Here is a 16,875-nt window from a genome sequence, read left to right on the forward strand (position 1 = left end):
AGCTAGATTTAGCGTGTGTAAGTTACAATGTGAAAACTCAGTTTTATCGATATTACATCATTTGCGCAGTATTGATAGACCGTTCGATTTAATTACGTTTAGAAAGCCCTTAATAGAATGTGATGTCGTTCTGTTCGGACCGTATATATCATAATCACATTATGTCAATCAAATTAAAACATCACAAAGTGTGATTACATAGATCTTGTCGCTAGGCACGTGACCATTCACATCTGTTTGACACGGAATAAGGTTGAATAGCGAGGAACAATTAAATTAAGATGAGATAACAAGAATGTTGGGTCCTGACCACAACCCAGGTGAACGTGCGTGCGCATTAGCAATAGGGGCTGATTAGTTTTCGCCAGGTATAAACGAGTAAATGAACACATCTGGTGGCGATGTTGGTATTGTATCGTTCTCTTTACTCCCTTGCCCTAAACCAACCACCAACCTAAATGACCCAACCCATATGTTCCCGGCACGGAGGCGAAACTTTTAACGAAATACTCTGCACTGTATTTCCGCCTTAATATGGCCTAACTTTTCCAGGATCATATATGAGAATTCTGTAATACAATTATATTACACGTATCGCCCGTATTACTATTATTCAAAGATTAGGCTTAATAACCAATGATAATACTTACTTACTCATATTTATCATCATAATCATTATTACTTTGATTGCATCATCACCGGCCATCATAATTTCCATCTTTGTTTTCTTTTCTTTTCAAAACCAATAATCTCGCCTTTGTCTACACGATAATAACATCGTTATCATTTTGTGTATCTAGTAATAATAGGTAAAAAGAAGACACAGTGATAATGATCATTTTTGCATTATCATTTTTGTCTATATCTTCACCACCGTGTACTTCATCTTCTCATCATCCATCATCTCTAATACATTGGCATCTTCCTCCGCCTTCTTTTCATCGTGCTCATCACTATAATTCTCATTATCCCGATCAGCAGCAGCTTATTATGTCATTAATACAATATTTGTTCAATCAATTGAGTTAAGGTCCTGATCATTGCAGGTGAACATTGCTGAGAAGGTCGATGCAGGGGGATGATTATCCACATGATGTACACGAGGAATACGTTATCTCATCATCATTACATCATCACCCATAACAACCACTTAATCTCCCTCTCTACAAAAGCACACACCACTATACCACCCCAACCATACCGATCTACTGAACTCTCATGGTCACCCGCATCTCAGTATAAATACATCGAGGATTTCATTGGCTCCTTTTTAGACGGTAAACAAATAAAGGGAAATGTTGCTGGAGGAGGACACCAATACCCCTCCTTCCCATGTCTATAATGTTCTCTGTCCCTCCCTGTTCTCTGTCCTCTCCCGTTCTCTATTCGTTCTCCCGTTCTCTATCTCGCCCCTCATGTTCTCTGTCCGTCCCATGTTCTATGCCTCTAATGTTCTCTATCCCTTCGCCTGTTTTCTATCCCTTCTCCAGTTCTCTTTTCCTCCCCCTGTTCTCTCTGGAATATTCAACAAAAACTTTTAGAAGTTTAGTGGCGGCTATGTTTCGTGCGTTTTATTTAGTTCACGTCTGATAATAACACTCCGTCCGCCCATGAGATAAATTTTCTACAAACACTACGCTACGGGTAGATCTAGTTATATCTTAATTATTATTATCTTTTAATTAATCAATTAAGTTACAACATTCTATCATTAGGACGTCAAGAATGTAGATTCTGTAACTCAATTGAATACAATTTTGTAAAGGGTATGCCGAATATTTCACCAGGTATGAACGGACAAATATTGGATAGGGAACAGGCGAAATGAAGATCATAGGTGTAGCTGGGAGACGTTTCGTACCAAAGAAAAATATTGTAGGGACTCAATACATTCACGTTGATGTGTTAGCTTCGTATACTTTGCAGAATAGAACCCCTCTATTAAGAGGACGCCTTCGGAACCCCAAACAAGTGTCAAAACACAACATTGCCCCTCGTTTATTTTTTTATCTATAAACTGATAGCGGTGATGTTGTTACAAAATGCTATGCTACCTGGAATTCTCTTAATATTAAATAAGTTGTTTACTTAATTTGAAAATGGAAGAGGGCTAAGAAGTAACGCTGAAGTTGCCTAGTAGCGAGAACACACAACAAATTTACTTTGAAAATTTTACAGAAAAAAACACACAAATGTTAAGGCCTTAAGAAACCTATTTTTTCACTAGAGGCGAATATATTCGCGCGAATCGAACATTTCTAAAATTCTTATTTGTTGCGTATTTTTTTAGTATTTTTTCAGGTCACACAAAAAGTAGATGAAAATATAAATACGCATGCGCATTAGTCAACACTTAAACAAATAAATTCGTCTAGTGGAAAAATTTACAAAGCTTTACAAAACCGAAATCGAACAAAACATGGTATACCTAATTCTTTAACTTGATAGTTTGTATCTCGTTGAGATTGACGCATAATGTAGAACTCGATCAAGACCCTGATTTATAAGACACAATATTTACAGTCAAGAACTTGGTGACGTATATGTCATAAATTTCGAAATATCTAACGTGTTTCTTGTCTTGAAATATTACTTTTCATTTAATAAATACATCTAAAGTGTTGGAATGATTAACGATTTAACTGTGTAATAATAAATTATTCAATCGCCCATTGTTAATTAGTTCCGATATAGATATGTATTTACAACAGAATAGTAAAAGTATCATAACATAGTGCACAGTTATGAACAAAATGTGCTTTAAAGTTTACGCGCTAGATGGAAATGGCAGTTCCATGTTTAAAAACCTTATTTCTTTTGTAAAAATTAGTAATGTTTTATATTAAATATAGACATTTTCTATTTTAAAAAATGTTACAGTGTACCTTTAAACATAATGTTTTGGATTATATTTACAGTCTTTAGCATGTTTTTTTTTATAACGGTTAATGAACATCCGGGTTCGTCCGAATTGTTGCAATAACTCAATACCGAATGGAACCACATGGAAGGCATTGTAAATGTGCTTATTTGTTTTTAGATGACTGCCATCTCAGAGAGACATTGAAATAGCCTAGTACAATTTATGTTGTCGCGATAAAAAAAATACTGCACAACCCACAGAGGTGGTATTAAGACTACGGTTATAAGATCTTTGGCACAAACAGTTCATTTAGTACATTTTGTGTTGTCGCGATATACACGTGTGAACCTCGGGCCCCGCAGGGATCTGATTTACAGTACGTTAGAATACTTGATTAAAAATACTGCACAAACCAAGGAGGTTAAGCCTTCGACAATATAAGATATTAGGAACAAACAGTTCAATAGCACGTTTAAAAAACGTACAAGAAGTTGCATTAATAAACCGCAATCCTATTTTACGCAAAGGTGAAAACGTGTAAAATATGAAACGGTGCAAATGGTCTTCGATATATGTACATCGAGCCATGACCAAGCTATTAAATCACCAGCGATCTTTAATGAGAGTGGAAATAGTTGCTATTTGACTAATGCAATTAAAATGCTACGCCTTGTAATGTCCAATTCAACTGTAATCAATTTCTCAATGTCTCTCGCTGACTTTGACAAGCAACTACGTAACATATACTGTATATCAATGGGCATTAAATATGTATTAATTGTAGTAATGCTGTTAAATGCCTATGTGTGCATTAAAAGAAAGAAAGTGCGGTTGCAGTGGTACTATAACCTGTCCAGTTCGCTTGAATTTATGTTTACAAAGTGCCAAGAGTGCAACGACGTCAAGATATGCGATATAGAAAGTTTTATTTTTTAACGATATACTTTTTTAGGATCCTTTTTTTTAACTTGAGTTTTAGGGCATAATAATAATAAATAACTATAGGCCTATGGATACCTTTGCGCCGACCAGTATATTTCTCAATTCCGATTTGGATATTATAGAATTTAAGAAAAACATAACGACAAACATTTATCTAAAGGTCCAGCAGATGCGGTTTCGTTCTTAGAATGGATGATGTTTAAATAAACAAGAGTATGTTTTATATCTATTAATTTTAAAGAATGAGATTACACGAGTTGAACAACATACCTTAGACATTCAAAGTCTTAATAAAAATGTCATCATGTTAATTGAATTCTTTTCAGGTCTACAGTCTATTTATATAGACAGGTATATTTTAGGAAGAGTGTACTATTTTTTTTTTAAAGAAGGGTATGGAAACTACGTAACGAAGAGAGCAAAGCAAAACGCAAGGACGTAATAATAAGCGCAACGCAGCCAATCACAAGCGATGAATTATTCGAATCGCCACTTGTCATTGGTCAGATCACTTGCGTTGCGCTTACAGTACGTCCTAGTGGAAACCAAGCTTTAAGAGGAATAGTTAAGGGATTCGTTATATTCGTATAGCAATTTGCGTAAAAAAAGAAAAAAAAAAAAAAAAAAAAAAATAGGGATGAATATCTGTTTCTGCAAACACAAAAATTTCTGTTGTGATAGCTTCTACAAATATCCCAATTTGTAATTACAACGCATATGCCGGCATTGATCATGCGCAGATGTTTGTTATTCTCCACTTCTTCATACTTGTTACCATGGAAAAACTTGATTCCTCTATGTTGGTACCATGTTGAAAAGTTCCATATATGGAATTTCACCTAAAAATGTCGTAAATGTTTAATTTGTGATAGAAATGTGATTGGCATCATTTATTGTATTTAGGCCTATTTCATTCGGTTGTTTACAACTATTATTTAATCTGTGCGACTTAATGCTTAAATATAAATTCTTGCTTCTGGTGAATTTACCTCGTAAAATATATTTACAATCAGTTTGTGTTGATATTGAAATTGGTTGGTGTAAACGGCACACTTTAGTTCCCTTAGGAATTCTAAAAATGATCCAAGTCTAAACACATATCGGAAGTCACGTAAAACATTCTTTCTTCAGCTAATCTGTACAAAGTCCTACCTATTCTAAAAGTGAGTTCTTCAAAGAACTTTATGTCTTTATTTTTTTCTCGTTTTTGACGCACACATCACTTTTATTTAGATTAATATCATCGTAGTCATGTCATCATCATAATGTGTAGGCTTAATTCAAGTAAAAATGTTTTAGTCTCAAAGATTATAGACAATGTCTTATTTAAGTCAAAGATGCCAGGTAGAATGCTATCCTGAGATGAATTGTAGTAATTAGTACTTTTTTTTTTTTTTATTTATTATTAATTTATACAAAATTTTAATTCGTATGGACCAGAGATTCCGAAATAAAAGATTGAATGAATGAATGAAAATCTTCATATTATTTTCATTATCAGTAATTACCACATTTTTGTTATTTTCTATTTTTTTTATCATTAAAATTTATCAACTTCATCAGTGGTAGGCTTAGGCCTATAACAATATTACATTTTTATAAATTCACTTTATATTCCATGTTACCTCTTTTTTCTTGTAGTTTTCTATACTACACTTGCAAAAGGAGATTAACAATCAAAACAAAAGTTCCAACTGCATCGTTAACTTTCTCTTTCCAAGCATCGTTATAAGATATATAATGTCTTTATGATTATCATTAATAAATATTAATTTAAACATATTTTAAACGGAAGTAACGATTTGTGAGATTTTTATTTTCATTTTTTCATTGTAGAACGCTTATTATACAATTTATATGTACAAGATAAAACATATACAAATCATAACAAAGCAGTACCGGTAACTCGTATCACAGTAAAAAAAATTTTCTGAACTTTATTTATTTACCATCTTACCAGTCTTATATATTATGTTGAAATGAAATGTAAAAGCCGCGTTCACACAATTGAGTTAAGCGTAGAACAATCATATCCGAGTTGCAATGATGATCGTAAGTGCTCGTTTTAATTGAGAATTTAATTACTCCTGTCGTTAACTCCAAGAATCTCCGATGTACTTCCAATATATCTCTGGTAGTAAAGTAAAAGTATATTACTAAATATTACTAATATTATATTACTACTAATAAATATGATTTTCATTTCGTGTGGTCAACTATGGCCAGTGTTCTGTTATTATCGATAACCGCTCAGACACTCGACCCGTCCTATTTATATTTCATTAATTTCAGGTCAGTCTCTGGTCACTAAGGTTCAATTTGTGTTGTCATAACTTCACAGCTACGAATCGGACAAGAAACCTTGTCTGACACTTATAATTTCATAATTATTGACCTGATGGACTAAATGATTGTATGAATACTATGTTTGATTGCTCCTTGATGGACCACGTGACAGAAGACAAATTCAAAGACGAATTGCAAACATACGTATGAAACCATTTCTCATGAGAGAAATTGAATACATAATCTTCAGATTACAATCAATGTTAACAGCCCTTTCACACGTAATGAGTATTCGGCAAACCAACTGTTTGGCTGAATTGGTACCAATCTTGAAGACCCTTTTCCATTTTAACCTCCATGTTTCATCGCTTCCAGTTAAACGGGAAGTGTTGTCCACATTATTAATTCGTTACGTATATCATTTTCCTCCAGGTTTCGTCGCTTCCAGTGAACACAAACGACTACGGGAAGTGTTGTTCACGGATTACGACGTGTCTGTAAGGCCCGTTATTAATTCATCTGACCCTACAGTTATTGATCTACAATTTTTCGTCGCTCAGGTGCTAGACGTGGTAAGTATATCAGCTAGTAAATCAATGTGACATAGTTTGGCACATTTTGCGTGTCATAAGATATTTCACTTCTTTCTGTAAAAATTTAGTTCAAGAAAATACTTTTGACAAACGGTGCAATGAGCCTTTATTTTGTATTACTTTAATCAAATAATCATTAAAAATTTTTATTTATCTTAATTATTAATTTTATACAATTCACTAATCTTCTTCAGTTTTTCAGGATTAGGCCTATTTTAAGGAAAAATATCAAATGTCATAATTTTAACGTATATTTTTTCTCCCCTTTATGCCCGATTACTGTATGCATTTACGCCATTAATTAATCACGCATAACAGATTGTAACTAGCGCCATCACAGTATAAAAACATACATACTCATCTACCCGTACTCGCAATGCACGGTGTGTATCATTCTTGCTATGCAGCTATACATTTATGCATTACGTCATACTATAAATAAATCTCGCATTTAAACGGAGGGTAACTAGTAATAATAGCATAATAATAAATATTTATGAGTCGAATGAGGACAATATTTCGACGCGCTTGAATACAGTGATTGTTATTCGTTGCTGCTGCATTGCATTTGACTTCAATGTCGCATGTTTTCTTAGACACTTTTATATCACCATACGTGGATTAGGAAATTCTCATTTCGAGCATAGTTAGGCCTATTTGAGCTCACCCGTTAAATTCACGTGACCTACCCTTATATTGACCTTTTCGCGAGCTTTTAAATAACCGCAGTTAAGGTAATCCTTCAAAATAGAGACGAGAAAGTAGGCTTTAAACAGAATAAACCTTTACGTGGTTTTTCGTTTATTTTTATAATTTCTATTTATGCTTTGATAAAATATTACACGACAATATTACACTGCAAAAACAGTGTGGAGCTTTTAAACACGTATAGTGTTTAGTGTGTTTAAAACCTAAATGTGTTTATAGCTATAATGTTGTTTTACTCCACTCGTTAAGCAGTCAACAATAATAGCTAAATCTGTGGAAAAGATGGGTACAAAATACATGTTTAAGATCTAAACACTATTTTAACAGTGTATTTTTACTATTATATAATTACCTCTTTGTTTCTCCCTTGTTTGAATCCTGCCGAAACAATGTTTTTCCCTCACTTACTTATTCGACTAATGTTTTTTGTAATTTTGGCATTAGGGCACTCTAATGTCAACACCTCTTTAGAATTACACGTGAAATTACAAGAATTAGCCCAATATTGACCCCTTTGCCACACGGTAATCCCCTATTATGATAATCATTAATATAGACAAACAGTAATCTCAGCAACACTTGCGTTTAGATCTACTGGCGTCGACTTACGAATATCATCCCAATATGACCTTTTCAACACATTAATAGCCACCGTTTTTTTATACCTAATCCAGAAACTATTATGATAAAAGAACTAAATGCAATGGTTCCATGTTTCTTAAATCTAATATTTTGTATAAGCAAAGCTACATGACTGTTCTTTAATATGATGTAATCCAAAGGTATCCCCCAAAACAAACATTACGTGGCCCAGATGATCCTAAATATATTCTAAAAATTAGGCCTAGAGAGACAAAAGCGTTGATTTTTATATTATTTTTAAAAGGAAAATAATCTCAAACAATTTTAGTTACTCAATTGTGACCGCGTTTCATGTTACCAATCGGTGAAACGTGTGACAATATGGACAACATTGTCAATAATTAATTGATTAATTTACACAACCGATGAGTTGTACCTGATTTGATTGACTAATAAGTTGTGTGAACGAGTCAAACTAGGCGTGTGACAGCCATATACCGCCGTGTACGCTAATATAACTGGGAAGAAATCGTAAGAGGGAACCTGGGCTACGAATAGCTGATTATTTTACCGAATCTACCATTTTTCTAGTAGCATTTATAGGCGAAGAATTGTTATTCTATGACAGATGTATACGTTACCCTCCTTTAAAAATAATGTTGAAACACATACTGCATGACGCTTTATCATGGAAGGTAATGCCATATCTGTAGACACTATGGAGTCGGGTTATCCATAAGATTATTAACCCCGCCCCCTCTACACCACCAGCTTCTTTTCCAACCCAACCTCTACCCTATCCAGCCTCTTATCTAACCCAACCTCTGTCCCCACCCAGCCTCTTCTCCAACCCAAAATCTACCCTCACCCAACCCATCCGGTCCACCCAACCTCTACGCCCAGTCAACCTCTTCCCCAACCGTTATCGACCTTAGAAAGCGTTTCTTTGCGACCGTGTTTACATCCGAAAAATTAATGACAACACGGTCTTTTCGTTTATTTACATTCATTTATTGACAACTTTTCCCGGATTAATCTCGTTATTTCTTTCTTAGAAGAGAAGATTATATATATATATATTTAAAAAATCTAATATGATGCCCTTACGTAAATGTATATATAGATTCGTTTTTATTGATAATAATGAGTCTACTAACGCATTTCTGTACTGTTCGATCCGACCTAATTTTCTTTGCAAACTCGATAGGGAGATTTACGATACAAAGATTGTGGTAAGTTTATCCTGCAAATCAGCCGATCACAAACAATCATAAAACTCATTTAATGCGGCTTTGATTGGACATTTTTCACTTGCTTATTTTTAAAGTACATTCATTACATTCATAATGTTTATACAGGTGATCTGTAAATACTGACGGGAAACATTAAGAGTGCAACGTATTGTACTTTGATTATTGCAGTGTAACATTCGGTATTGGCGGCATAAAGTGTCAACTTATAGTCTGCCGTTAAATCCGTGACCTGAATAATAATTCCAGTTGATATTGAACGGTCTAATTATGATTTTAGCTCCAGCTAAACAGACGACGAAATAAGGCTTGAAATTCCTGTGCGCAGATGTTCCAGATCTTATGAAAAGTACGAGGGCCCACACGTGTCGTCATGACATTTCATACCCAAGAGCACTTATCGGGATTACATATCGCCAGCTGATTTGCTATCTCTAACACGATCTTGTAATTTTTTACGTGTACTATCGCTCGTTATAAATTTCTCCTAAACCGTTCTTTAACAAAATATTTGAGATGTGCATGTCTTGTGTAAATAAACAATATTATACGCAATGGCGTAGATAATTAAATATCTATTAAAACGCCGATAGACACATGGCTGGCTGAGGCCCTCCCCACATCATATAATTTATATACCGTAATATAAACAAAACATTAAAGATGTATTGTCCCCCCTGAAAAATAATTTTATATATTTGTTTTTAATATGTTATTTTAATGTAACATAATAGTTATCCACTTTGACTAAAAAGTGGATCTAAAAAAATGTATTTACCTGAAAAAACTGTAATTTTAAGCCCAAAATGGTCAAATTGCCAGCCAATGGATTATATTGTTTTTTTATAAGTGAAACATTATTGTTTCTGGTTTTTTTTCTACGGAAGTGAAGCTTTTTTAAAACTTCAAAATAACCTATTCAAAGTAGTAATGTTTACATTGCAACTATTGTGTTACTTTGCAGGATGAACGACGAGAAACATTTAAGATAAACGCATGGCTAACTATGGTAAGTTTCAGAATGTTAAGATACCTGAAATATTACCTAGACATACACTCGTCATCATTTTTATTTACCCGTTTACACCACCTAACAAAACGCGTTTTAAACATACCGGAGCAGACAGGGCAAACTCCAGAGTTTTTCTATAGGCGATGTAATGTGTGGAAGTGTTATACCTAACTCTAATCTGAGCGAAGTTTATCAATCTAATTTTCGGATTGGGCATTTGTTCTGACAATTGCAATTTCTATCTCTCATAAGACAATATCATACGTAAAATGTTAGAAATTGTATTCAAGGAGCCCTCCTTTAAGTGAACACAAACAATGAACATGTTCATGCCGGTAATACAATAGACTCCCCGTAGCCATGACAATTTGTAACTCTGTAACTATTTTACTTGGTTAAAATTAGGGCTTTTTAAACATGTTAATGTCTGTATATGTTTATTATTGCTATTCACAGCGATGGATTGACGAATACCTTCGTTGGGATCCAGAAGATTACAATGGTGTATTTAATTTCAAAACCTCAAATGAAAAAGTATGGATGCCAGATTTGTGGCTGTACAATAAGTGAGTATCGACGTACATGCGCACTAATTTCCATTCGAATAGTTTTTGAATATTTCGATATAATTTGTTTCGGTAACAATATTCAAAATCTGTCTACATAGGAACACGTTTTGTACATACCGTGCGCGTTCAAACTCTGATGAAAATGGTACACGTTCAGTACGCACTCGATCAAATGCTGATTATATAGTGTTTTGTACGCGCGCGTTCAAATGCTGATATAATGGTACATTGTACGCCCGCGTTAAAATATTGATTAAATGAACATGTTTTGTACGCGCGCGTTCATATATTGCTTAAATGATACACGTTTTGTACTCGCGCGTTCACATGCTGATAAAACTAGTACACGTTTGTGTCTCTTCGTAGGGTACTGATAATTGATAATTAAGTGCGTTGAAGCCAAAAATATCATTATTTTGGCCATAATTTGCTTTGATTGTCATAATATTTCTACAAAAATCTCTTCAATCTCAGCATTATAAAGGCTATTTCTTCTTTAATAAGATGACAATTCGGATATTAGATGATATGTAACTAAACAGGATTTTATTGTAGATACGCTTTTCGTATACTGCATATATAATACATAATGTGTCAATAATATTGTTCGTATAGAAACATTATACTTTCAAAGAACAAAGAAACTATGAAACATAACTCATTCTAGGTTTTATGGTGAAATTCTATCGGAAAAAATGTTATAGTATTGGTGACATAATTTGCCATTATTTTATGCATAATATGTATTTTTTAATATTATGATGTTGTCTTTCGATTTAATTATCATATAATTATTATTTATCATTTCATAATTGTAAAGAAATCCTAAACTTTAGTAGTATTGCTAAAATAAACGGCAAACGAAAAGAAAATACCTGAAAAAGATTCGAACCTGAAATTAATATATTTTTACTTTTGTTATCATTTATTTTTTTATAAATATGTATCATTATTGATGTCTTTATTCCGATCTCTTATCACATTAATTTTTTTTATTTATGCTATGATAATAATAATTATTATCATTATAGTAGGCCTATTGTCTTTATGTTCGTCCCTTATGTAATATATAATTTTACGCATGATTGATTCTAATTTTAAACAACTAAATTAAGACTGCAATGCGTACCATTTTATAGAATGCAATTACTATTATATATCTAATTATCAAGACGACGTGCAAGTTAAAATAAATCAGGCAGAAAAAAATGACTGTATTAATATGGTAAAGAAAATGTAAAATTATGTCACCTTATTATTTTTTAAGCCGAATCTATTAAAGAACTAATGTACACGCACCTCCTCCTACCCATCAACAAACTTCCACCATCTCCTCCGAAACACAAAAACACAAATGTATCGTAAATAGAATAAATTAGTCTACTGTTATAGGTTCTAAACTGTGTTTCGAATTAAAATTAGTAACAACAAATATTTTGGTCCATGGTGTTTCATACGTAATAATACAATATGTGCTATAGCATACAATCACAAATATCGAAACTGCGACTCGTGGACTAAAGCTCTGTCAACACTATCAAACTTTATCTGACATGTGCCCATATATGGACATTATGATATCATATCACTACCATATTTGGGCACATCACACTTTTTTGTCAAACTAGTTTGATAATGTAGACAGAGCTTAAGCATTAAAAAAAAGACAATAAACAGTGACTTGGGGCAAGTCTAAGTCGGGCGTCCATGGTTTAAACATCGTGCCAATGTTTACCATAATAATAATTACAATATTTCTAGGCCTAGTATAAATTTGTAGTGCTGTGATATATCTTACTAGTGCTTCATATAGCTATTTTAGGCTATTAACTACATCAAGCTATACTACATCAAGCTATACTACATCAAGCTATACTACATCAAGCTATACTACATCAAGCTATACTACATCAAGCTATACTACATAGTAGTATCAGATACTGATATCGTGTATTGGTTTCCAACATTTAACATTTCGTATAAATTCTCTTAGCTTGTAATATTATGTTACTCATGTTTTTCAGTGCTGGAAGTAGATATGAACATTACTACACAAATTCAATATGTAGCATCTATAATACTGGTCGCGTGGTGTGGCAATCGCCTGCAATTATTACTACACATTGTACTATGGATGTTACGCATTTCCCGTTTGATAAACAGACGTGCAGGGTGAAATTTGGACCATGGCAACACGGAGCTAATGAGATATCGTTGAACGGAACAGGTAAGCACCTCCAACCATACAGTTCAAATACGCATGCGCAAAAACTAGTCTCTAGAACATGAATAAATGTTGCCTATTCTACAATATAAGGTAGAATAATATTAATAATAATAATAATTATAATATTCAAAACATACAGAGAGAAAGTCACAAAGTTTAAATAAATATATGTAAAAGGTAAAAGAAAAGCAAAACCAAATTACGAGAATCTTAGATTGTCATATTCTCGTGTTATGTGTTAGTGCGCCCTCTATAGCGTATGGACTGCTGCATTTCGATATATTTCGTATATTTATTTTTTTAACTAATAATATCATTGAATTGTTACAGGCTCTCATAACCTTTATCTTTACAACGTAAGCTCCAGTGAATGGGAAATATTTGATTTTGATGCCCACAACGGCCAGGAAGACTACCAAATCTACCCCGATGACGAACCCGTACCATACACTTTTGTTACGTACTACATCTACCTACGGCGAGTTCCGACGTATTTTGTGTTCTACTTGATTATGCCGTGTACTCTGATTTCAGCTACTACATTGCTGAGTTTTTTTCTACCCCCTGAGTCAGGCGAGAAGGTGAGCCTGGGCATTACTGTTCTCCTCTCTCTAACGGTCTTCCTTCTACTTGTGGCTGAGCTGCTACCGCCTACTGGTGCCGTTCCGATAATTGGTAGGTTCGCTATTGATTTGTATTGGTGTATCATTGGAACAACACTGTTGAATAGCAGGATCTGTCTTGCAACGACCAGGACCAAAGACGCAGTGACGTCATATAGAGACACTTTCGATTTGAGACAAACAGGTTATTACATATTAGGTTGTCAAGGTTATTTTAAAATCGAGTTTTATAGTCGGTTCCAACTAGGACGCTACGGAAGTTGTATTGACCAAGTGACAGATTACAAAAACAGTTGCTTCTGATTGGTCAAATTACTTGTGTTGCGCGTGTGAACTTGTTTTGTGTCGTATAGTGGGAACAAGTTGTAGTCTCGCAGGTACAGTGTCTTAACATGACGTTACTGAGTCCCAGGTTCTGGGCCTCACAAAATCTAAAGCTTGATAACATTATTTAGTAAACATTATACCCGAAAAATACTTCGTCTGTCAGAGTTGAAGACTTCATAATACCATGGAGAAATTATTTATCCATGATAAATAGTAAAATACCAAGGTAATCTAACAACTGAGCTCGCCTTGCCAAGAAAAGAACTCGTACCAGTCCTTTAATCTTATGTCTGACAAATACCAACAGTCTGTAGGCCTAAGTACATATTCTCAGTGGCGCGCGGTGTCTGATTAAGGAGCATGTCGCAGCCACAGATAAACCATTTGATCTCCAGAGCTCAGCATTATGTTGTTAGATTACCTTGATAATACGTTTTTATTGCATAGATTGGTTTATTCATAATTAACTAAACTTTACTAAAAATAGAGATATATTTTGTTTTTTACTAGCCATATATTACGCTTCCACAATGGTGATGGTGTCATTGTCACTAACGATGTCCGTAGTAGTGCTGAACCTTCACCATAGAGGGCCTGAGAGCCAACCGGTACCGGGATGGTTGCGAAGATTGTTTTTAGGCCGGGTTGCTAAGCTGGTACTTATGAGAACCGTATCTCACAAGAAGCAGCACAACTCCGTGTGCAATAATATCGGGCATTTTGAATCGTCGCCGATGTCACGATACGGAAACCATCACACGTTACACCAGACGGTACGTTACGCGAAACGACGCCGGAAACGTCCGGAAAAGATCGAAATGATCGACATTTGTGAGAACGACAGCCTACACTCGGACCTAGGCCTTGACATGGGCAATTCTGAACTTCTTCTTCCGCGGATGGATATGGCGAACGAACACAGAGAATCAATAGATGAAACATCACCAGGTTCAAACAAGCTCAAAATGCGGGAAGTCGACATTCTGAGAAAACTCCTAGAAGAGTTTCGTAGCTTTAAAATGATAATCATTGATAAAACAAAGAACGAACAATTTCACGGAGAATGGAAACAGGTCGCGCTGGTTGTTGATCGTATTTTTATGCTCTTTTACTTTTTAGGGACACTATTGACTTTGTTGTTAGTAATAAAACAAGTAGATTTTAATGAAGAAAGTAATTAACCTATTATGCTGAAGAAAAAGATGAAAATATTGATTATGCCGTTTAAGCGGTGATGTTGAGCGTTGCCACTAAGATGTTGTGACTGGATGGCTCGCACGTGGTTCTGTTTTATGAATTAGCCGAGCATTACCGCCAAGAGAAACAGTCCATATTTTGTGGACGTAGAGTGGTTGTAGAGCTGTTTTATTGATAAGATATTGTATATCATTCAACACGTTTTATGTATACGATTGACGTATATGAAGAAGAGGATTTAAGTATACGATTGACGTATATCAAGGAGAAATGTTTTATAGCTTGTAAAATAACGGTTTGATAAAGCAAGATTGTATCATCATTGTCACCAATATAAATATTTGTCACTAGTAACAATAATTGTCACAGATATTAATTATTGTCACCAATATACACGATTTTCGTCTATATCAATGATTGTCACCAATATACACGATTGTCACTAATAACAATGATTGACACAAATATCAATAATTGTCACATATATTGATTATTGTAATATAAATGATTGTCACCGATTCCAATTGTCTCTAATATCAATCATTGTAACCAATAACAAATATTATCACCGATATCAATCATTGTAATCAATAACAAATATTATCACCGATATCAATCATTGTCATCATGTCATTATTTTGTTGGTTAAGTTGATTAACGAATCATAAGTCAGCGTTATGTCTTTCGAATGTTAATTTAATCATTAATGGTTAATTTGCATATATTGCGTGTGCAGAGTTTATAATAGATTGCTGTCCACCTGTAATTAGTTATTTGAGAATAAACCAAAATGACATTTGTTTCATATCAAATTGTACTAACAGTAAAACATAACAGGTTACTACCAGCAATCCTTTCAGACTTAAAACAAGTTGAAAAGAAGATAAGTTTTAGACTGTTTCCAGGTATTTAATTTCTTTATTTTGTACTAACCGCGTGGTATCCGAGTATTTGCTACGTGTTTGTGATAGATGCAATATATAATTGGGATTTCGTCATAGTGAGGTCCTGTGATGGAAAAACCCCCATATTTACGATCTTAAGTGAATTATTGGCCTATACTACTAAATAACATCCCACAAATGCCTCCGGTGTTTTATTTACCTCTGTATTCGGAAAGGGTAAATTTAAAACTGGAAAGTACGCGAAAATGGTACAGGAGCGGGTACGTGCTTTTCTAACATGTCTCCTTGTGTTATAACGACTTATTATAATACCCACGATATTAAGATATATATTAAACGTCACATTTGGAAAATATCGTAATTTATTCAACCTAATATTACATGATAATTTACAGCATTTTTCTCAGAAATATTTTCAGTATGTATGATATTTTTATACGACATCATTTTAGTTTGGCCCTTGAAAGGGTTTAGATTAATAATTTACAGTACAGTTATAATTTAATCATGCTCGTTACGTAAGTTCATAAGTGTAAAAAGTGATACTTTATACCATATATTTTAAACATTTTTTGGTGAAGTTTAGGGCTATTAGTAAAATTCGATGACAAATTTGCATCATAAATGTTTCATATCATGTTAATATAACGTCTGGCTTTATTAACTCCGGATATGCCAAAGCTATCAGCTTTCTTACGCTAATCTATGGTTTAGTTCAGACCGATGTATATCCGCGTATTATTATTTAGGTATCCAAAAAGTTACCATAATATGCATCGTTGTACGCGAAA

General features: G+C 34.0%; 1 protein-coding gene across 2 annotated transcripts in view; it reads left to right on the top strand.

The window, feature by feature from the left end:
* The window catches only part of LOC140047391 (neuronal acetylcholine receptor subunit alpha-10-like), a 57,574-nt gene extending 41,241 nt beyond the window's left edge, over nt 1–16,333 (top strand). For both annotated transcript variants that reach the window (XM_072092394.1, XM_072092393.1), the window contains 6 exons: nt 6,524–6,663; nt 10,189–10,233; nt 10,693–10,802; nt 12,830–13,032; nt 13,363–13,707; nt 14,493–16,333. In XM_072092394.1, the coding sequence (XP_071948495.1) occupies nt 6,524–6,663; nt 10,189–10,233; nt 10,693–10,802; nt 12,830–13,032; nt 13,363–13,707; nt 14,493–15,163 (1,514 nt within the window). In that variant the 3' untranslated portion in view covers nt 15,164–16,333. The remainder of the gene's footprint in view (nt 1–6,523; nt 6,664–10,188; nt 10,234–10,692; nt 10,803–12,829; nt 13,033–13,362; nt 13,708–14,492) is intronic.
* Nucleotides 16,334–16,875: the final 542 nt, after the last annotated feature.

Source organism: Antedon mediterranea, chromosome 4 (genome assembly GCF_964355755.1).
Source record: "Antedon mediterranea chromosome 4, ecAntMedi1.1, whole genome shotgun sequence".
In the NCBI taxonomy this organism is placed as follows: Eukaryota; Metazoa; Echinodermata; class Crinoidea; order Comatulida; family Antedonidae; genus Antedon; species Antedon mediterranea.